At 51.4% G+C, this 22,912-nt stretch overlaps 2 protein-coding genes across 7 annotated transcripts in view; one reads left to right on the top strand and one right to left on the bottom strand.

Moving 5' to 3' along the window:
• Positions 1-227: 227 nt before the first annotated feature.
• On the bottom strand, positions 228-16,337 carry ODAD4 (outer dynein arm docking complex subunit 4). 4 transcript variants are annotated; one of them, XM_039516485.1, is made up of 12 exons: positions 16,219-16,337; positions 14,830-14,961; positions 13,816-13,969; positions 12,745-12,806; positions 11,941-12,100; positions 10,547-10,771; positions 9,382-9,589; positions 7,611-7,697; positions 6,983-7,179; positions 6,674-6,774; positions 5,635-5,713; positions 228-1,734 (listed from the first exon to the last, which is right to left on the bottom strand). In XM_039516485.1, exons 1-12 carry the CDS (start codon positions 16,330-16,332, stop codon positions 1,538-1,540), a joined length of 1,716 nt encoding a protein of 571 aa, XP_039372419.1. In that variant the 5' UTR covers positions 16,333-16,337; the 3' UTR covers positions 228-1,537. The 4 variants fall into 4 exon arrangements, with proteins under 4 accessions (XP_039372419.1, XP_039372418.1, XP_039372422.1 ...); XM_039516484.1 differs by lacking the exon at positions 16,219-16,337 and adding an exon at positions 15,269-15,396; XM_039516488.1 differs by lacking the exon at positions 16,219-16,337 and adding an exon at positions 15,274-15,387.
• Positions 16,338-20,124: 3,787 nt separating this feature from the next.
• Positions 20,125-22,912, top strand: part of ACLY (ATP citrate lyase) — a 47,223-nt gene continuing 44,435 nt past the window's right edge. For 2 of the 3 annotated variants that reach the window (XM_039516663.1, XM_039516660.1), the window contains exon 1: positions 20,125-20,258. The gene's annotated coding sequence lies outside the window, so the exon portion shown is untranslated. Of the gene's footprint in view, positions 20,259-21,372; positions 21,475-22,912 lie in introns of those variants that run through there. The other variant, XM_039516661.1, reaches the window with a different exon arrangement.

Genomic DNA, 22,912 nt, shown 5'->3' with positions numbered 1-22,912 from the left:
CACCCTGAGCTCTTACCAAAGGGGAAACCGAGCTCCTGCCCCCACCCCTCCGCCTGGTGGGGTGAGCGCTCCCGGGTCCTAAGGCGCCCAGCTGCCCTGCACACAGACACGCCTTCATTCCCACCCCCCATAGGCCTTTGCCCCTCAGCCCACGCTGGAACTGCTAAAGCACCAGTTTGAGCTTTCTGCTCCTGAGCCGCTTTGAGCAATGCGCCCGTTAAAGTACCATCAGCCACGGTAGCGGCAATAGCGCTCTATGGGCAAAGCTTCTACGCACCGATGAATGGGGCAGCGCCTGGAGCTGTTTCAGGCTCCCAGCAAAGTCAGGCAGCCATCAATTACAGTGGGTGGATGCTTGTCAGGGGGTTTTGTTTGCAATCTGAACAGCTACACTTTAGCTTCACAACCGTGATCCTATGGTGAACAACAGAGGTCTGGCTGCAGCGCCTGGCTCGTCCTATCGCACACCGGCACACTGCCCTAAAAGGGGCAGCCCCATGCCTGGCTCTGCGATCACTATGCCCCCAGCTCCCACAGAGAAGGCACAGCAGGGGCAGCTCCCGCCCGCACTGCAGTGAAGGCACGAGCTGTTAGGCACTGTAGTTTGTGCTCTCACGGAGGCAAGCTGTGGCCATCACTGCTGGCATCATTTATTTACAAGTCACATACACTAAACATAACATTTCCTTGGCGGTTTCACAGTGACCCAAAGCCCCAGTTTACTTAGGCCACTCTCACCCCAGCACTTGCTCACAGCCTGTGGGAATCAGTCAGCGCTGGATGTGGCCTGGGGTATCTGCGCCAGTCAGCTGCACGTGATCCTGCTGTCATGTTACCCAACTTTGCCATGAGTGCAGCTGTCCCAGTGGGTCAAAGATACTTGCAAGAGCCCAATGCTGCCGTGCTAGTGCATGCGGCGCGCCCGCTGGATGGATGGGACTTTTGCCCTTGCATAGCAGGTCCAGTATTGGGCCTTCTGTAATGTCTGCCTCTGTGTCCGAGTCCTGGGCCAGGTCTACCCCACCACTTCTCCTGGAATCGCTCCATCAGCCAGGGGTGTAATGAAACGGGATCCCTGATGGACATGGCTGTGCCAGCAAGCCCCAGGTAGATCAGCAAGCAGGCACTTTTGCCCGTATAGCTTAGTTTGCTCAGAAGGGCTGGAATAAGCTACTTTGGCAAAATTGCTGAGTTTTGCACTTTGCCTCTGTAGTGTACTGGTCGAGCTATATGAGCAAAGCATCTCAGCACAGACCTGGCTCTGAACTCTAGGCTGAAAGGCTGGGAGGGGGAGGGAAGTACCTGAACTCCTCCCACTGTAAGAACCCAAACAGCCTTGAATGGACAGCTTGGGAACATGAAAAAACCAGTATTTAAAAGGGACAGCAAGGGCAGCCCCCCAGTCTGAAGGGGCTGACTCCATGTCCAGGGAAAATAGGGGCCATTTCACACTAACTAAAATGCACTAGTTTGCAAAGCCAGCAACCCTCATGAACTTTAACCCTAATGAGTGGCTTCCTGGGGAAATGCTGCCTCTTTATTCAGGCAAATCCTGATGAGGCTCTGCATAATCTTCCCCTTTCTCTCCCTCTGTCTCCTCTTTTTCTTCTGCTTCTTCTCCTCTTCCATTTCTTTCATTCTCCTCCTTTTCTACCTCCTTTTGTTTGTTTTCTTCTCTTTCTTTTTGGTCCTTGGCCTCCTCTCCTTCCTTGTATTCATCGTCATAATCATAATCTGGAAAAAAAAATCAGTGCAGGTTTCTTAAACAGAACAGCAGAGTTCCTGCCCACCAAGCGCTTAGCAGAGACTGGAGCTGCACCTTCCAGATATGGAGGGCACGTAAAGAGGAGAGGAGTACCAGGACTGCCAAGAGGAGAGGAGTACCAGGGCTGCCAAGCTCTTCCACCCCATTGATAGTGTCTTTCCTTTTCCCCCTCCCCCCACCTTTTCTGTTTTGTTTCAACAGGTTCAATTCATCCCTGGAGTAAGGGCTTAAGTTGCAGGTCAGAGCAGGCAAGTTGCATCTGTTTGGAATTCGTGTTTGCACAAAGAGAGGTGAACTCTGCTTAGTCACTCGGGGCAGTGGGGAGGCGGGGGAGACTGTTGCTGGGAAAAGGGGTGTGGTTGGGCTCAAGGGGCATTGGTCTTTCCTTTGCCAGTTCAGGGGCGGTACATTAAACCCAGACGTGCGTAACAGAAGGATGTATATCAAACTAGTCATCTGTTACACACATACCGAGATTTACCCTGGCCCAAGACCTGCCTGCCTAACTCTGAGCAGTGCATCCCCTGCAGGCTGTCAGACCAAGCAGCACTCTAAGAATGAAGCAGCTAAGATTTCAATATTTAAGTATTATGAGAAGAGTGCCAATTTAATAAGTGGCATATATTGAAACATTTATTCTTATGGATTCAGATCCATATAGCTGTATAATAGTCATATATATACTGGATATTGTAACATTGTATCCCATTTATATTTTTATTTTATTAAATAATAATCTCAGACCCTGGGGCTGCCCTCCCAGATCCAACTGCAGGAGCAGGGCCTCCTGTGTATATCAATTGAGGATCTATTACAGCTGTATTAACCACCCAGTTTGTGTATTACGGCTATATTTCAGTGTATAAATATGGGATCCAAATTTTCAGGGTATGTGTAACAGACACAGTATAAAATTGTTTCAGTTTTATAACATTTCAAATATGTTCACTCTTGAGGATCCATTTGAGTATACTCTCTGCCACAGTGTTACATAGCTGCTTCTCCCACAAGGGGTCTGTGGTGACCCTGTACTCTGTGAGACCCTGCCAGCCTTGTACCAGTTTCACATCAGCACGTGGTGTTACTCTTGACTGCACCAATGAGTGGAGAATCATGCCCTCTGCTTTCTTCCATGCTCCCCCGTACCATGCCATAGCGGGAGCACCCACCAAGGACCTCACTGCAGACTTGGCTAACAAAATGACCCATGTATTATTTTTTAAGGTGGGATGCTTGACACAGTTGCCAACGTTCACGCAGTAAATAAGCCCCCCCGACTTTCACAATAAGCCAAAAATCAAGCTAATCCCGTTTCAAAACAAGGCCAGAACAGGCCAGTCCCTAAGAACCCCAACACTCTGTGACTAGATCCCCTGGCGTGCAGTCTGGGACTGGGGTGGGCCCGCTGTGTGCCCCGGACTCTCTCCCCGACCCCTTGCCCCTGCTTGCCGGGAGCCAATCAAAAAAAAGAAGCAACAAGCTACATGCCAAAAACTAGCCAACAACCAACTCACAAGCCAATTAAGCCAAAAACAAGCCCCATTTCTGCGTTTATTTCACAGGTTTGGCATGTCTGGTGCTTGAGAGGACTGTTCACCTTCTGCAAGCAGTGACAGGGAAGCTGGACAAATGCTGCCACCTACAGCTCAACGCTGATACCGCACTTAAATCTATATCCATGGAAATCTCTGCGTCCTCTACTGAAGTCTGCCCCCGTTACCTCCACTTTTACAGCCTCAGCCAGCGGCTGCAGCCCCGGTAACCATAAGCATCACACAGATCAGGGCTATTTTTAAACTCCGTTCTGCCCCCATTGTTCTGGTGTAACCCGCCCCCCAGTGTCGACAGCAGTTACATGTGTACGGAGGAAAGACGATGCAGTGGCTGTTGAAATCAAATTGGGATTGATAATTGTGGGTCGCTGCCGCCCTGGCACTGACTCTCGTCCTGCTGCGGCTGCTCCCAAGGGAATGGAGTTATTCAGGTGGTGATGGGAAATTGGATACAGTTTATTTCAGGTGGATTCCAAAAGCCAGGTGAGCTTTTCCCGCTTCCTCTTTCCTGCATATCTCATACTCGCGCAGCATTAGGTGCAAGCACATTTTGTAGCTGTCTATTTAGGTTCTTGCTAGGCCCATCACCGTGGTGTTGGGGCACTGGAAAAATTAACATCTTTATAAGAATCACTTTGTGTTTTGGAAAATGTCTTGTTTATAAACGGCACTAATGTGTGTTAAAGAATCGGAGCCAGATCCTCAGTTGGTGTAAATGAGCATCGCTCCATAGAAGTCAGAGAGATGCTGATTGACACCAGCTGGGGATCGGAACCTCACTGCTGAAAAGCAAAGCCACCGTTCATAGCCATGTTATGGTCTCATATGTCTATAGACACATGCAAGCAGTACGGGGAAGAAACAGAAAACTGGAAATCTGAGCCATAAGCTAAAATATGACTCAACTGGCATCACAGAGACTTGGTGGGACGAATCTCGAGACTGGAATATTTGCCTAGAGGGGTATGGCTTGTCCAGGAAGGGCAGGCAGGCGAAAAAGGAAGGAGGTGTTGCATTGTACTTCTGTTCCGAGGTTCAGAAGGAGGTGAGAGGCAGACCAGCTGAAAGTCTCTGGGTGAAGATAAAAAGGGGGGAAAACCAGGGGTGATGCCACCACAGGGGGCTGCTATATAGACCGCCGAATCTGGAGGAGGTGGGGGATGGGACATTTCCAGAACAAACAACAGCAATATCTAGAACTCAAGACCTGCTAGTAATGGGGGGACTTTAACTACTCAGATGTCTGTTGGAAAAGTAATTTGGCAAAACAAAATGTCCAGTAAGCCCCTGGAACATCTTGGGGACAACTTCTTGTTTCAGAAGGTGGGGGCAGTAGCCTGGGAGATGGCCATTTTAAATGTGATTCTGACTAACAGGGAGGAATTGGCTGCAAATCAGAAGGTGGAAGGCTGTTTGGGTGAAGCGATCATGAAATGACAGATCTACTGCTTCTAAGGAAAGGAAGGAGAAAGAGCAGCAGAACAAGGACAATGGACTTCAAGAAAGCAGACGAACAAGGTTGGCTGCAGTCCTGTGTCCAGGTCTGGGCACCACATTTTAAGAAAGCTGTGGACAAATTGGAGAGTGTCCAGAAGAGAGCTACAAAAAATATCAAAAATTTAGAAAATCTGACCTAAGAGGAAAGGTTTAAAAAACTAGGCATGTTTGGTCTTGAGGAAAGATAGAGAGGGAACCTGATTACTTCTTGTCCTTAACACATTTGAAGACTGTTATCGGCTTAATCTGCAGGAGGAGGAGACTTAGGAGAAACTTTCTAATTATAATGATTGTTAAGCATTGGAACAGTTTGTGGAATCCCCATCCTAGTGGGTTTTTAAGAGCAGGTTAGACAAACGTGTCAAAGATGGTCTAGGTTTACTTGGTCCTGCCTCAGCGCAAGGGGCTGAACTGGGGATCACTCCAGGTCGCTTCCAGCCCTACATTTCTGTGATTCTGTGTGAAATTATTTCTGCCACAATACACTGTTTATAGAGGGTGGGTGCACACAAGAAATACTGGTGCTCCTTGCTCAGCAAGAGGGCAACTGCTTCATTGCTACCAACAGTGTAAGCCTGTCTCAGTACCACTGCTGAAAAATGGGTCCCCATTTCTCTACTGCAGCGGCACGCAGAGGGTCAGAGACTGGGGCCTGAGCTAGCAGGGGGCGGTGCTATGGCCCTCCAGTGTCAGTGGTATCCAGCCCGTTCCACTGGGGGGTAGCTACTCCTCCAAGTGTCCTGGGATGAGGTAGAAGAGAAGGGGATATGCAAAACTTTCTACATTGTTTTACACACCGATTCCCAGGTGAATTAGTACCTCTGAAAGATTCGAGTCTCTCTGTCCTTTGTTCTGCTCTCAACTCTTGGATGAAGTCTTTGTTCGCATCATCCAGGGCCTGAAGTTGACAAGAATAATTAGTGACAAATCTAGACGTGCAGTCACATGACAGGCCTATTGAAAAGTTTGTCCTGTTCCCCTCTGCTGTCCCCTCTCCCATCACTCCTTGCTCCTTTGGTGCCTTTAAAGCTACCTGCAGTGAAGAGCTCCTCCCCTGCCCCTCTGTGATTGCACTACTCTAGCTAATACACTCCTTAGCACCCTTCAGCTGGGATCATCCCTGGCTCCTTACCCCCGCCCCACACAGCTAGCACTGGTTTTCCAACAGAGGTGGTTCCCCTGTGCTCGGGAACACACTTAAGGGCTCCCCAAAGAGGCACACATTCATGCTGCAGAAGCACTGGTCTGTGTTTTGAAACACTGGGTGAGGTCAGCTCAGTGTGATCTACTCCAATGAGATTATGAATAACCTGGAGGGATACCTATGCATGCAGACCATTGCTAAGGCAGCAAGCATATGTGCCAATAACATGCACATCGTGTACCCCAATTCATAGCCAATACCCATGATGTTCCTGTCATGGAGGTCATGCAGCGTAGCCTCTCCATATTTCAGAGAGGCCAGAACAGGGGGGCCATATTCAACCTCACCTTCCAGTTGCTGGCCAGGAGCATGCTGGCATGCTCCTGGATGCAATGAAAGACAGAATTTGACTCCTGGCTACACTGAAGTCAATAGAAGTTCTGCCATTGACTCCAACAGGTCCAAGATTTTACCCCATATATTTCCAGCATTAGCTCGCATTGTTTTCTAACTCAAGGGGTTTCATATGTTTCTAACTGTGGGACAGAGACTGCCTTGTTCCTCTTGTGATACATTTCATTTCCTCATCCCCCAGCTGCCGGCTGGCATTCCCTCCTTGCTCTGGGTCCCTGGCCCCATAGGCTGAGAACAAGAGTGGTCAGTAACTTATGCACGTTACTCCAAAACTCCTCTTGGTTACAGTAAATCACTTACGATGATGATGGCCTGCTGAGCTGCATCGTTATGAATGAGTTTTGCCTTCTCAAGAGCTTGTTCGAAGTTCATAACTGCAGATTGGAAGTCCTGGAGTTTCACTGTAACAGACAAACAAGAATCCATTTGAATGCAGGACTAAGAACAAGAGAAAACTAGTATGTCAGCCCAAGAAGCCTGTCTTGAAAAGACTTTTGCTCAAATGAGACTTTGTGGGGTTGTTTGTAAGGCACAGGCAGGTTTAATGAAGCTGTGGAGTAGATTCAGTATCTGCCATCTTTAAAGCAAATTTTGCAACAATGTCTTTACCTTGTGCTTGTGCAACCAGCACACTAGCATTGAGTTGCCACTCAACATCACCCTCCTCCTCTGCTGACTGGAGGGATTTTTCTCCATAATCCTGGGCCTCTGCTGCTTCATCAAGCTCTAGGTAACATCGGCCAATTTCATGGAATAACCACGTCTTCTCCAGGCTGGTTTTTGCCAGTGGGATCTTCTCCTCCCATCTTTGCACAGGAAAAGAAAGTTACTTCTGCTGCCCTAGGTCGAGCATAGTGTTGGCTCTTGGCTTTTTAAACCCTTAAAAGGGTTCCAGATGCTGCCATTACCCCAAGTATATTATGCTGAGGCCACTTACATGTTTGGAAAGAGAGCAAGTCAGAAAGTCTGGAAGACTCTGGGGTTTGGGTTACAAAGTCATTTACTCTCAGGGCTGCCAGTTTGAATCAAGGCAAGATCAATCCCTGCAATTGGAAATTGTTACCATCTGATGGCTGTTCAGTGGCCTGTCCAGTTCAGCTCCTAGTGGCGGGTGTCCACATCACAGCTGGCACCAGCAGTGCCCCTTGCTGACAGCGTAATTAAATACATGGACCAAGCAACGCCCATTTAATTTTAAATCTGCTCTCTTACCTGTAATGTTATGAATGTTACGTACGTGTCAATAGCTTGCTGGAATTTGCCAATTCTGGCATAAACCCTGCCAATGTTGTCAAGGGCTCTGGAGATGGCATCTGGCAGATCACTGCATTGAAGTGAAAGAAAGAGGTCTTCAAAGAGTCTTGCCCCTGAATAATCCTGCATTTTCTTAGGCTCTCTCTATATTCTCTTTGAGATTCACTGGTTCAGTGAGCTCACATAACAATGTGAGACAGCACTAAAGGAACACTGTCAGTTTGAAATACTTTTCACCGACTGTTCTAAGTAACACCTAAGATTACTGTAGCTGGAAGAGATAAGTGGGGTGGAATGGTTCTGCTTTATCCATTTTTGTTTGTTTGAATTTTTTTGTGCATTTGATAACACACGTTTTGTGTGCAGTCACTTCCACTATTCCCTCTGTGTAGTCAGTCAGTTGTATGGATTTTCACATAGCAACATGGGTGAGAAAAGCATTTTGTATTTGGAAAGTGTACCATTTGTAGGGGGGAGTAAGGGGCAGTCGTAGAACTTACAAGTACTTTTAACTGTTTTTCTGTTCAGTTAAGTAGATTTCAGGTTGCTAGGGCCCGTTTAAAGTTGCAGTGGGGCACTGCGCTGAGACAGATGCCATGTCTCTGGTGGCAGTTAAAGAGACAAAGCAGCTTTTTTCAATAGTTGAAAAGGAGAATCTCAGTGTCCTGGTCTGTATTCGCTCGCTCTCAGTAACCAGGCTCTGCTGTCCAGTGCTCTGTGTGAGCTCCTGGTCAACACTAATGGCTACTCACTTTATAATAATGCCCCCTGGTGAGCTCTACGTGTTCTTTACAAATGGTAATGACCTAACCCTCACTCCCCTCCTCTGATATGAACCAGTTTTACTATCTCCAGCTTACAAAGGAAGAAACTGAGGCAGAGGGGGACTAAGGGTCTGTCTACACAGCAAAGAAAAATCCATGGCTGGCCTTTGCCAGCTGACTTAGGCTCAGGCTGTGGGACTGTCTCCTTGCTGCGTAGACTTCCGGGCTCAGGCCAGCTCCAGGGGTCTAATTGCTGTGTGGACATACCCTAAATGCATTGCCCCAGGTCACACAGTGAGTGAACAGCAGAACCCAGATCTTCTCACCCCTGTCCTGCACTTTAACCACTAGAGGACGCTTCCTCCCTGCCTAATCACTGCACTGGCAGCAAAAACCCAAACACGTCCAACAGGCACTTCCTTGCTCTGTGAAGTGCTCTGCAAAACTCCATTAGGAGAGGACGATAGAATGCCCAATCTGCTCTGTTCTCTTCCACCTGAGAGATCCTGCAGAACGTTTTCTGCAGGAGCGGGTGGCTGTACCTACTGGGTCCACTCCTGACATCATGACTCAAATGAAAATGATTTCCCCAGCCAGGAAACCTATAAAGAAATCGGATTATAACATTTTCTTGGGCAGAAGCGTTGCCTGGGGCAGGGCGGGGAGCTGGGAATCAAGAGCCCTGGGTGCCAGCCCTGGCTCTGACATGGATTTGGTTTGTGTCCTGGGGAAGGACACATACATTGTTCTGCCTCAGCCTCCGTCTTTGTACCATGGTGATGATGATATGTCCGTGGATACTGTGAGGGCAGGTAATGACTGTGTCCAGGACATCAGGTCCCCGGAAGAGCAGTGCTGTAGACAGTCAAAGCATTATTTGAGAATTGCCCTTCAGTCAGGCAATGTGCCCTTCCCATCCAAGCTCCTACCACCACTGTTACCACCTTTCCCTGCCCATCCCAAATTAACACTGGGCTTTGGAGCACTCACTTTTCCCTTGCGATCTCCAGATCCATCTTGTGACTCTGCAGTGCGGCTCCCATTTGCCCCATCTCTATCTGAGCATTCCCAATGCAGCTGTAGAGGTTTCCAATCAGTTCGCTCTTGTTGGGAATTTCATCCTCAGACCAACCTTGGATTGTTTTTAGCACATGCTCAGCTTTCTTACAGCTTCCTTCAGGGCAGCTACTGGTCAACACTAGAAGCACAGAGAGAGGAACGCTCAGAACCAAGTCTGGGGCACAGGGACAGCTGAGGAGACACAGGGCCTGATTCTCCACTGGGTCTTCAGGGGGTCATTTAGACCTGTGCAGTGGGTGTAAAATACTGCCACCAATGTAGGTCTGCGTTGGTACCATTTTGTACTCACTTTGCACAGGTGCAAATGAAAACCCCTCATGGAGGACAATGGAGAATGAGACCCACAGTCAGAAGATGGGCTGGGAGAATCTAGTCATGCAGTGTGGGAGCTGAATGTGTCATCTGAAATTAAGTGCTAAACACAACACTGGCTATGGCATCTCTCACAGGTCAGTCCCTCACGCTGTGCTACGTGGCTCTAGTACCTGTCCCAGCTTTGTGCAGTGCTGTGGCAATTAAACCACCAGACTACACTGCGTAGCTCTGTCATCTGCCACATTTGGGGGCAATTCGGTGGCAAGTGAAAGGAACTGAGCCTCAGTGATGACAACGGAGGTCTTATGAGTTACAACGCGTACAGTAGAAACACTGAGCAGAAATGGCTTGGATCCCTCTCCCCTCCCTTCCAGACCCTTCCCTGCAGATTCTTCATCCTTCTAGCCCTCTCTGTCCTTGTTACTTTTCAAATACGGTAAAGAAGAACCAGTGCCCTGGCCTCTCCAATGTCCCAGGCTGGGTGGGGCATTTGCTAAGCACCCTTCATTTGCCTACAGAGTTCTAGTGTCCAAAGCACTGCTCTGTACAGCGCTCTGAGATACCTTGAGCGTAGGAGGAGCTGGAAAATACCCCAGTGTGTTAAATTCTATACTAACGTTTTGCTTGGGAAAGGCAGGGAAAAGCAGAACACATTTTGAAACCAGCTATAACAACCCTCTGAACGCAATGCTCCTGCTGATCTGGTCTGTAGCTGCCCACCAGTCACAACGCTCTTGTTGCTTCCATGTGGGACACCTACACATATCAATTTCTTCCATGCTCTTCAGGATGTATCTGGCAACTTCCGATGGCTTTCGCTTTCTCTCTGGGAGCCATCTCTGCTGCATGAGCTTGCGGTCTCTCACACGGGCGTAGATGGGCTTCTGCTGCTGCCAGAATTCGGTGCGGGTGTCCAGGTAGTTAATGCCGCCCAGGATCAGGTCCTCCACTGTCATCCCATGCTTTGTGCTGCTTTTGATCAAGTCTGAAAATCAGTGAAAGGCAGAACCAGGAGAGAGTATTAAAGGATCTGAGGAGCGAAGCCATGATTTGGGGAGGATGGCAACATTTTTAGTGCAAGCCCCAGACTGAGCGCCCCGGAGACTAAGTCCTTTAATAATCCCTGGAACAGACACAGAATGGGTGGTGGCACGGCTAGCTTCCCCCACCACCTCACCACCCCCTGCTGTCATGCCTAAACCTGCCATGTAGGCGTGACCTGTAAGAGTCAGTGTCCAGGGCCCCTTTAATCCTTCTCTTCAAAGGTGAAACAACCTAGGAGAGGCCCAGTGAGCACTAGTGGTGGTGAAGTTTGGTGATCTGGATACCTGTCCCACTGGGCCATAGCAGAAGATGAGAAACTATCTGATCCACTTATAGGGTAGAAGGCACCTTAATGGAATGTAGGCATTCTGGATTCCAGGGATTGTCCCAACGGAATACTGCGAGAACTTTTAAAGTCTCAGAAGACAGGATGGACCCATGCAAGTTATGAAGACTGGTAATGTAACACGAGGTAACAGGGGAAACCAGCTACTGGTAATGTAACACGAGGTAACAGGGGAAACCAGCTATAACAACCCTCTGAACGCAGTGCTGCTAAAGCCTCAAACTCTCCTATGTTCCTGGGGAAATATTTCTCAAGAAAACTAATTAAACAGGGATGCATTTTCTGCCCAACTCAGAAATCTGATCCTTTTCTAAATCCCATATGACATTGAGCAGTCCAAAGCAAAACTCAGTTACTGGTGCCTTCCACTTAATTCAAACACTAATTTATCTAATCAACTAGGGCATTTGTACTTAAAATAATATAATTTCTGCTTTTTATTTTGATTGGTGTTGAGTGCTTTGGGCTGGTGTTAGTGGATAACTGAACTGCTCACTACAGAATGCTGCTATTTAACTAATAAGGAAATATAAAGGATAAAACTTATTTAGACGTTGTTACAAACACTGGTCCTGGAAACTTGAGTAACTTGTACAAAACTGGATCAAGTAATTTGTAGGTTTGGGACAACCGCAAACACTAATATGTGCTACGCAAGTGATGATGTGTCCCCTGGTAGTCATGAATAACAGAATAAAGGGGGAAAATGGATTTGATTGAACCAAGAGGAATAACATGTTATATTTAGTTAAATAAAGACTGACCTGCATCCTTGAGGAGTTTCTCCAGGTAGGCCTTGTCAGCATAAAGCTCTCCAAGAAGTTGCCGTTCGGTCTTTTCATTCCTGATGGGCCCCACTTTACTCTGCTGCTTTTGATCCTTTTTGGGGGCTTTGACCTGAAGTTTCTGCTTCACTTTTTTGCTCTGCCGCAGAACAAAACAGAAGGATGCAGAGGACAGGGAGACTGACACAAGCAGAAAGGGCTCGCTTTGGGATCCACTTCCCAAATTCCTTATTCACGAAGGAGATAATGACACAGGCACAAGACTAGCCTGTTGATCTGGTGGGGATCAAAGCCCAAGCACCCCCACTCACTCGCTCCCTAGGACAGCAGCTTTATAAAAGCAGGAGTTCTGCCCCTTCGGAGAGAGTGTGTCTTGCACTGCTCTTGAGTGACTCCATCTGACCAGTATCAGAGGGGGAGCCATGTTAGTCTGGATGCTACAGATTGATCCTGGCCCCACTGAAACTGATGGAAAGTACTCCTGTGAGTAAGGGGAGCAGAATGCTCTTAATGTCCTCGCTTTCCTGTGTAATAGTCTGTTTGAAAGCAGTGCGAGTTTTGCTGGTGGAAAGGTGCCAGATCAGGCATTCAGTTTCTCCTTGGCTGGTGCTCTCTTCTGACAGAGCTACACAAAATGTCAAGGAGAAGGCAGAACCGTCCCCCACGCATGGCACACTGGGCTGACCCCAGAAGTAGTTCTGATATGGCTGCAGAAAGGCTCCCCCAGGTTAGCACTGTGATATCTCTAGTGAGCTTCCCAAGAGAAAGTGGTTCACACCATACCTCTGCCTGCCTGCTTAAAAAGCAGAGGTCCCCTTTATTCTCCAGCTTAACTGAGGAAGGACCTGCAGACGGAGAAAAACATACTTGTAAACATTCAAGAACTGCAACGCACAGGCCCTAGAGTTTATTTTAAATATGTGGCAAGTTCTGTATCCCTCTCTTCAGTCCCAAAGCAGGAATTGCCGCTCAGAGAAACAGCTCCGCTGTATCTCTTATTAATAATTATTATTATTGTGGCCCCTATGGTAGCACTGAGGGTCACAACCACAGATCAGGGTCCCACTGCGCTAGGCACTGTACAAATAAAACAAGAAGACAGTCCCTGCCCTAAAGAACTAACAATCTACCTATAAGACAAGAGACAACTGGCCAATTAAACAGGCAGATGGAGCAGTACCAGAGTGGGACACCAGGACCTCCACCAGCCCAGAGAGTTATTTCTAAATCATATTTGTCAATATTTAGAGCAAAATGCCCCTCTCTGACTCAGACAGTGGCTCTCAACTCTGCCAGTCTAACTGCCTGCTGGCAACACACACAGAAGTGGGAGATAGTGCTCTGCTTTAGCCAAGCCAGAAGGGGGAAAGGAGAGTCAGACACTGTTCTAATGAGTCTCCTCAGGTGAGAGAGTCAGGACAAGACTATCTAGACCAGCCGGGAGGTGTGGGGGTGTTTCTCAGACTATCTAGCTAGGTGTTCATGGGCTCCATTGCTGTAGTGTCCAGAAGCCTCCCAGTTACAGAAAATACAGTGGTTTGAGCATTGGCCAGCTAAACCCGGGGTTGTGAGTTCAATCCTTGAGGGGGCCATTTAGGGATCTGGGGCAAAAATCTGTCTAGGGCTTGGTCCTGCTTTGAGCAGGGGGTTGGACTAGATGATCTCCTGAGGTCCCTTCCAACCCTGAAATTCTATGATTCTATGACAATTCTGCATGTGATTCAGGAGGCAGACAGATCTTGCTGTGCAATGTTCTCTCTCTCTGAGCACATGAGGAACTAATATAATGTCACTAGCTACTGAATTGCCTGCTCTGGGATGCGTTTGCATTGTCAATACACGGTTACATCTTACTTCCGACAGAGTTGTCAATCGCTTCCTGAGCTTTCTGAATTCCCAGCCTGAACTTCTGTAGCTCTGGACGTAGTCTGTGGCCTCGGTGATAATACACTAGTGCAAATTCAAAGTCACCCATGGTGTACAGGGTCTCGGCCTTTTGGTAAAGTCCCTGTAATGAAGGAAACAAACAGTCTGAACGCAACAAAGAACAGCGCCCAAAGCAGTGAGGAGAGCACTATGGGCCATCTCATCTGTGCCAAGGATAAAGCCCGGTTCTGCAACCACGACTCAGGTGAGTTTCCTTCACTTCCTTGGGGTCACTATAAGGGCTAGGGGTGCCAGATCAGGCCCCTGTTGCTGTTAGATGGTAAATATTTACAGCTCTTTATGTGGTGCTGGAATATAGGGTGAGTGTGTCCAGTAAACCTCAACTGAAACTAGAGTCTCCCTGTGGAATGTGGGATTTTCAGCTGGACAGAAGAATAGCTCTCCAGACAACCCCTCTCCTGACCTAACAGGCAGGGCTCGCGCTGAGCGCAGGCAACACAAGGGCCGATTCAGCAACTCATCGGCAGCTCTGATCTCCTGCTCTGGAGCAGGAACAAAGAGCGGGGAAGAGGAGACTAACAACCTGCTGCTCCCCTCTGGCTTCTTGGGGTTTGTCTACATGGCAACAACAACAACAAAAAAGCCACAGCAGCAAGTCTCAGAGCCTGGGTCTACGACTTGGACTCCTGTCGGGTGCTAAAAAGCGCAGTATAGACAATGTTCCCACTTGAGCTCTGAAACCCAGTCAAGGAGGGTGGTCACAGGGACCCAGCTCCAACCTGAGCAGGGATATCTACGCTGCTATTTTTAGCACACTAGTTCAAGACCTTTGACCACAAGCCCGGAGATACCCTGCAGCAGGCGTGTGTGTTTTTTTGTTTGTTTTGTTTTGTTTTGCAGTGTAGATGTACCCTTGGTGCCCCACTCACTGAAGGCCACCCTAGGCACACACCCATCCCTTGTCCTCTTAATGCCATTTACCTTGGAGAAGGTTTTGTCATTTTGAAGAGAGGCTTCTGCATCTCTCAGGGAATTTTCTGTGTCCCCGAGTTTCAGGTAACACATTGACCGGGCGACCAGGCAGTGCTTATTCCCTGCTTGCAGCTGCAGAGCCTGGGATGCGAACACAGAGAAGCATTCAGTCAGAGAGGTGCTGGGCTTGTCAGCACAGGGAGCACACACTGGCACCTGCTGCACATCTGTGACACCCTCCAAGCCAGATCTCAAAGTGATTCCCAAGCATTCAGAAACAAAGTCCCACAACCCCCTGCGAGGGGTAAACTCTATCACCCCTATGGTGCTAACAGAGGCATGTGGCTTGACAGAATCAGTAGAAGAGGCAGAAATAAAACCCAGGAATCCTAGCGCCCAGACCCCTGCTCCAACCTCTGGTCCCCACTTAGAGAACTGGAGAAATAACCTTGCCCTCATTAAATCGCTCTGCCCTGGCCATCAGATCGTGGAGGGAAGTAAGTTGTGGGGTTGGTGGTTTGAGGTTCTGGTCCCGGCTCAGGGCTGATGAAGAACACTGACACATGTCACTGACCTAAGCAAACATCGGGATGACACCGTGGCCCTCCCCTCGTGGTATCACTTCTCATTCTCCTCTGCCCTGTCCACACGTCTCCTCACGATAGCCCTTGCTACGTCTCCCCCCACACGTGCTATCTCATCTCACTGCATCCCCTCATCTCCCCGGGCCGTGTCCTCCCATCCCCTCGCTCCTGTGCACCAGAACTCCTGCCACGCGCCTGCCACGTCCCCTCGCTCTTGTGCACCACACCTCCTGCCACGCGCCTGCCACGTCCCCTCGCTCTTGTGCACCACACCTCCTGCCACGTGTGTGCCACATCCCCTCGCTCCTGTGCACCTCACCTCCTGCCACGCGCCTGCCACGTCCCCTCGCTCCTGTGCACCACACCTCCTGCCACGCGCCTGCCACGTCCCCTCGCTCCTGTGCACCTCACCTCCTGCCACGCGCCTGCCACGTCCCCTCGCTCCTGTGCACACCTCCTGCCACGCACCTGCCACGTCCCCTCGCCCCTGTGCACCACACCTCCTGCCACGCGCCTGCCACGTCCCCTCGCCCCTGTGCACCAAACCTCCTGCCACGCACCTGCCACGTCCCCTCGCCCCTGTGCCCCAAAAGTCCTGCCACGTCACCCCTGCCCTGCCCCGCATCCCCTCACCCCGGAGGCAGATCACCAAAGAATCCCCCCGGCACACGTGCCACCGCCCCAGGCCCCATCACCCCGTCCCGCGCCCCATCAGCCCGTCCCGCGCCCGGCCCGGTGTCAGCGCCCCCCACCCTCTCGTGGGGGTCAACGCTCATGAATATTCATGAGCGCTGCGCCCACTGCGGCCCCTCACGTTGGTGAAGCTGCCCAGCGCCTTGCCGTGCTCCCCGCGCCGGCTGAGCAGCGCCCCCTCGGCCATGAGGCTGGGGAAGGTCCCGCTCGGCCCCTCGCCCTCCGCGTCCCCCATCGGCCCCGGCCCGCCGCCGCCGCCGCCGCCCGGCAACCGCTGCCTGGCAACCGCCGCCGGACTTCCGGGGGGCGGGGACCTGCCGCACCCCCGCGGGGACCCCGCCCCCGGGCGGAGAGGAGGGGCTCCTCGCCCCCCCGCCCCTTGCCCTGCAGCTTCCGCCCCCCCAGCCCCGCGCCCCCTTCTCTGGAGCCTTGTGCCCCCCCAGCTTCCCACTTCCCCCCAACCCCTTCCTGGAGCCTCGTCCCTGCCCCCAGTTCCCCTCCTCCCTGGAGCCTTGTCCCTGCACGCCCCACATCCCCAGTTCCCCTCCTCCCTGGTGCCGTGTCCCTGCCCCCCCCCACTTCCCCCGCAGCCCCCCTTCCCTGGTGCCTTGTCCCTGCCAGACCCCAGCTCCCCCCTTCCATGGACCCGTGTCCCTGCCCCCCACTTCCCCCTCAGCCCCCCTTCCCTGGAGCCTTGTCCCTGCCCCCAGCTCTCCCCTTCCTGGAGCCTTGTCCCTGCACGCCCCACATCCCCAGCTCCCCAGCTCCCCCTTCCCTGGAGCCTTGTCCCTGCACGCCCACATCCCCAGTTCCCCCTTCCTGGTGCCTCGTCCCTGACCCCCTTCCCCTCTAGCCCCCCCTTCCCTGGTGCCTTGTCCCTGCCAGACCCCAGCTCCCCACTTCCATGGAACCGTGTCCCTGCCCCCCACTTCCCCCTCCGCCCCCCTTCCCTGGTGCCTTGTCCCTGCCCCCCACTTCCCCCTCAGCCCCCTTCCTGGTGCCTTGTCCCTGCCCCCACTTCCCCTCAGCCCCCTTCCCTGGTGCCTTGTTCCTGCCCCCAGCTCCCCACTTCCCTGCCCCCCCAGCTCCTCTTTCCCTGGTGCCTTGTCCCTGCCAGCTCCCCAGCTCTCCACCCAGCCCCCAATCTGCCCTCGTGTGTCCCCACACACACACTTTCCCTGTACCCTGTTGCTTCATAGGTATTCCGTTCCTCCTAGTGCCTATCTTCTGCCAGCCCTCTGCCCTCACTGTCAGACCCCCATCACCCCTGTCCTCTGCCCCCCCACATTTCCCTATACCTCATTTCCCCCCCAAAGAACTCCATCCCCTCTTGTGCCTTATCCTCCCACGCTCCTCAGAGCCAGGCCTCCACCCTGTGTACCTGGCCCCCAGTACTCCCAGCCCCTTCGCTGCCTTGTCATTGCCCCCTACCCCCCGCTCTGAGATGTACTCCACCCACCTGAGCTCATCACCCCCAGAGCTCTCTGCCCTCTGTGGCCAGGATGCTGTAACACAAACAACGCTAACTTGGAAGTCCTGGCTTCCAGACCCCTGGCTAACCATTCTGCCTCCCACCCAGATCCACAGGCTCATCTCCTAATGACTGCGAGGGAAACTGCAGCCCGTTACCTGGGACCCCCTATAGATAAACTGGGGCACTCGGACTAGTGCCGCCCCTGTGTTGTGATCCTTGCCCTTTGGCTGTGGGCCTGACCCACTTGTGCACCTATTTCTAAGAGGGGCCATAATGTCGGTCTGACCCGCTGTGGGATTTCTTTAGTGCCCTTCACTCGTGCTCTGCCAAGGAGGGCTGCGTAGCACGACTCTCCCAGCCAGACCCTGTAACTGTCTGTGATACACAAGCTGGAGCGGGGTTGGCCCTTAGTGAGGCCGTGTGCAAACAGAATCCCCAAGGAAGGCTGTGGAGGAGCTGGAAGCAATTGCCCTGTCTTCTCTTGGAAGTGCCTGCCCGGTTTTACAGTCCAGGTAAGACTCTGACTATTGCCCCATCGCTCTGCACAACCCTTGTTATTATTTACGTGTTTTGCAGCAGTGTGTATGAGCCGCAGCTAGGGGTCAGGGCCCCACCGGCTAGACACTGTCCAGATACATCGTGAGAGTCCTGCCCTGCCCCAGAAAGCTAAGATCTAAGAGTAAGAGACCAAATGTGGCTAAAACAGTGGAGCAGCAGAACTCCTGCCCAGTGCATTTGTGACTAGAATCCCAATCCGTCCCAGCACAGAGAATGGACCGAGTGCAGCACGTGGGTTACTTTATCACCTGGAGGCCTTGCAGACCAGCTGGGTTTTCAGATGGGAGCTGAAGGAAAGAGGTGCTCATTGCATTTCTCTCGGGAGGCTGTTTCAGGCACAAGGGCTACGGGAAAAGTGGCCCAAAGTCAGCAGTGGGTGAAGGAAGCCAGGGGAGTGGGCAGAAAAGACGCTTTAGAGGAGCATAGGTAGGCAGTGATGAGAGCAGAGATTTTGGCAGGGGTGGAGCTGCTCACTGCTTTGAAGGGGAGGAGAGGAAAAGCCCAGTACATGTTAATATGGGGTCCAGGAAGTTCTAGGAAATCAGGCTAAACATACTCCAGTGGTGTAAGTAAATCTCTTGGGAACCGCTCTAGCCACTGGGTACAGTCTGCTGCTTACCTTTGGTCACTGTCACCAGTTTATCCTGAGTCAACAGGTCTGACCTGTTGAGAATGTGAAATCAGTTGTTTTCTGTATGACTTTGTTCACGTGGCTGGATGTTTCCAAACTCCTTGCTGGAAGCATCGCCCTGGAAGAACAGCGGGGAAGTCTGGAGCATGCTTGTCTTGCAGCCAAATTTCACAGCAAGTGATTATGTAAATACTCCACAGTCACTGCTGACACACAGAACTGGTTCTTCTGCCTGGTCATCCCATGAGGTTCTGAATAAGGCAAAGGTACTGAGGAGGCAGGCCTCCTGATGTCTAGGCGGGGTTAGTCAATCTGGGTTGACAATCTTCTGGTGTAGAGGTGGCATCTTGACTCTCTCTCATACCTCCAGACAAAGGGAAATGGTGGTTGAGAGAATCTGCGTCTCCCTTGTACTATCAGAACATGCTAGTTTTGACTTTATTTTGGCCCTGGATAAAGCCCTGCTAAGTTTAAGGTCTAGCATATTTCTCCCAGCCAGCTGATTCACAGTGGGTGGCATATTCAGAAAATGATATTTGGAACCAATGAGTCCAGCCCGGGTGGGGTTCTGATCCCAACAAATTAATCAAGGTCTGTAACATTTAACCTCTTCATTTAGGAAAAGTCAAAGCCTGAGGCTGGGTTTTGAAAAGGGCTAGAGAATTTCCTGGTCAATATTTGCAGTTGCATGTGCTAATCCCATCTCATGCTCCAGTGGGTAAAGTGATCTCATGTACAGTGTTGCACAAGCTGTGTGGCATGAGAGACTCCCTTGTCCATTGGTGGAGGGACAGTGGGGTGTGAATACCAGACTACTAGACCAAGGTTCGGATTCAAGATCGCAAATCCTGGGCTCTTGAGAGGAGAGAGAGAGAACTTGGGACAGTCAGTGGTAACTAATACGTATTGGCAGCATGTTGACTGTGGGTATAGTATTAATCTCAAGGAGGGAATATCCTCTTATGCTTAGAGAAAGGGACTGGCATGTTCATGGCTTTATCACTGACTCGCTGTCCAAACTTGGGCAAGTCACTTCACCCCTCTGAGCCTCAGTTCCTCCAACTATAAGTGAGGATTTAAGTCTCTTTGCCCTCAAGAGAGTTAGGAGGATGAGTGTTTGTAACACACTGACATCCCAGTCCTGCAAGATCATGAAGGCAGACCCCTGTGTCTGTGTTGATCTCACTGCAGGATCCGGGCCCTAGGTAGCCTCTGATAAGTGGTGCTGTAGAAGAGCAAAGTACTAGAAAGTTGAAAATAATGTAAGAACATAAGGACATAAATATTTGCTTTAATCACAGATTGGAAATATCAGCAAAAAATAATGGACAGTGACTATTTCTGGCAAGCAGAAAAGGCCTGGTGGCTGCTATTGGGAGCTTGTGATCTAAAAATGAGACATCTGTTAACTGAGCACAGGATGGGGAGTCAAGACTGCTGGATACTGTTCCTGACTGATGCATCGTGGGGCTCACTTCTTAGCCTCTCTGCTCCTCAGGTAGGTTTTCCATGTGTAAATGTGATACACTGACCCACACTGTATCAAAAGCACCTGTAAGTACAAAATATTAGCAATCATGTTGTTGTTGTTGTTATGAGAAGGCAGCTGACCACAGTTAAACCACAAGGCCCAGGTGATGGGGTTCAGTCCCAAAGTGTTGCTGCAATTAGCGTTTTCCTTCTACAAATAATCACACTTTACTGGGTGGCAGATGAGCACCGATAGGCTGCATGGGAGAAGCATGTTGAGGGTGGGGGGGCCTGGTTGGCCAAGAAGTTGTCCCAGTGCTGTGCCACGCTGGAGAGGACCCCAGAGAGAAGGAGGAGGTGTGGGGGATGCAGCTGAAGGCAGTGGTATGGTAGGGAGGTGTGGCGGGCTGACAGGATTGGGGTGAAGGAAGTGATCCAAACCTATCTCAGGCACCCACTCTAGAGTACTGTCTGTACCCCAGGGCAGGGTAAGAGGGTTAATTCATGTTTATAAAGAGCCTCAGATGAAAGGCCGTAAGAAGGGCAAAGGATTAGTGTCAGCCCCAAAGGAAAGGACATTTCATCTGTTATCAGCAGATGGTTGCAACATAACCAAAAGGATGCACAAGCAGCTATTTACACAATGGGCTGGTAGCTGCAGAGCCAGGCAGGCAGCTCTCTGCAGAGCAACAGGTGGGTGCAGGAGCTTGCCACACACCCAGCCGCCCCCCTTGCCAAGGCGGTGACGCTGCGGAGTCCTGTCTCCAGCGGGAGCGGGGGACGCACCCCCTTTGCTGCGGGCTGCTTGCGAATGGCCGGGGGGTGCACAGTGCACCCCGGGGCTGCAGCTCCGCCGCCTTCCCCAGTCTCAGGGGGGCCGCAGAGCCTCCCTGGGCGGTTCCTTGACATTTCAACCGCCCCCCCGGCTCCCGGCCAAGCCGTGAGTCACGAACCGGCCGAGGGCGTGTCCCGTCAAGCCACGGCCGGCTACCCAATGGCTGGCTGCGGTGTCAGCGCCTGGCCGCGCCCGCTCTGCCCAGCCCAGGGGCGGACGAACTACAACTCCCAGCAGCCCCCGCGACCCACCCCGGGGAGGTGGCCCCGGCTCGCGCCAGGAGCACGTGGGGCGCGCGCGGCCCAATCCCCGCGCGGGGAGCGCATCGAGCCCGGTGGGCCGGGCGCTGGACAAAAGGAGCCTGCGAGCGGCCGGCGGGGGCCGGTAACGGAGCCGCGCGTGCACCCGGGTAAGTCCGCGGCTCGCAGCCCGTCCGGCGGCGGATGCGTCCCTCCCGTGCAGGGCCCTTTGCAAAGCGCGGAGCTCCGGCGGGGGAGGTGCAATGGGGGGGCCGGCCGGGCGCCCCCTCTCTCGGAGAAGGGGTGGGCGCTTCCTGGCTCTGCTTCTGGCCGAGCCGGGGCGGCTTGCACGGGTGACTAGACAGCAAATGTGAAAAATCGGGACGGGGGTAATAGGAGCCGATATAAGAAAAAGCCCCCAAAGTGGGGACCCTGGCTGGGAGCAGCAGCAGGTCGGGAAGAGGCTGGTTGGGGAGGCAGGCAGGCAGATCGCTGCTGGAGCCTGACTGGCCAGCGTGCGAGCCGGAGGTGGTAGGAAGCAGGGCTGGCTAGCACAGGGCGGGGTGTCTGTGGCAATGACACACACTTCATTGTACACCCTGCTGCTGCGTGTCTGGCTCGGCTCGGCTCTAGTGTGTGAGGCTCAGTGCTGCTGACCTGGCCTGACACAGAGCTAATGCTCCACTGCCCTGGAACTTGTGTGGTTATTTACACCAGTGCAAAGTCCGTGAGAAACGCCAGCCTGCTGGTTTGGTAGCTGTTCACACTCACGCTGCAGCAGTGTATATGGCAGCACAAGGTGCAGGGCAGCTGAGAACGGGGCACTAAGGCTCCCTTGCTAGGGCCGACACAATTTAAAAACCTTGCTACAGTAAGTTTTCATCTGTATAGACACTGCAGCATGCCTGGAAGAAGCAGGACTTCCTTATGGAGGCAAAGGCAGGAATGAGGAATTAACTAAGCAAATAATTTTCCTTTGATATGACTTTACTTGTTTTTAAGGTTACAGGTGTGACAAGAATTATGAAAGTCCAGGAGCCATAGACCTAGCCTGACAAATTGTCAGCAAACTACTAGATAACCTAGATGAATTTTTCCTTCCTTCACTGGCATGTTCGCATCTCTATGTCTGCTTATCATTATGTGCTGCCACTGCCTCACCTGTTGTCTCATATAACAGACCTTTTAAATACCTCTCAACATTTTCCCATTTAACAAGTTTTATTTCTTACTGACTCTGACAGTAATTGATGGTATAAATATTCGGCCATTAGTCGTGTGAAGCAGTAATCCATTCTAAAGGGAAAACACCCAGATTAGTTTTCAATAACAGCCCCTGCAAGACGTTGTAGCTGCACTGACTTCTTCAGAGAGCTGAGCTGTGCCCAAGACTGGTATTTCTGCAAAATGAGCCTTTGAGCTTAGATCCACCTTCTCCTCCTAGAAATGCGGAAGAATTTGAGGAGAGTTTAGTTCTTGCCTGGTTATCCAGGCTTTGAGATGCTATGTAGAACTTCAATGTTCAGGTGTTCTGGTTTTCTGTCTTATCTGTCAGTTGCTTCTTAGCACTGATTCTGTCATGGATTTGGCATGACTTAGGGCAGTTGG

The sequence above is a fragment of the Mauremys reevesii genome, linkage group 27 (assembly GCF_016161935.1).
Source record: "Mauremys reevesii isolate NIE-2019 linkage group 27, ASM1616193v1, whole genome shotgun sequence".
Classification (NCBI taxonomy): domain Eukaryota; kingdom Metazoa; phylum Chordata; order Testudines; family Geoemydidae; genus Mauremys; species Mauremys reevesii.
The sequence above is the reverse complement of the archived record's forward strand: the minus strand, read 5'-3'. Positions and strand labels throughout refer to the sequence as shown.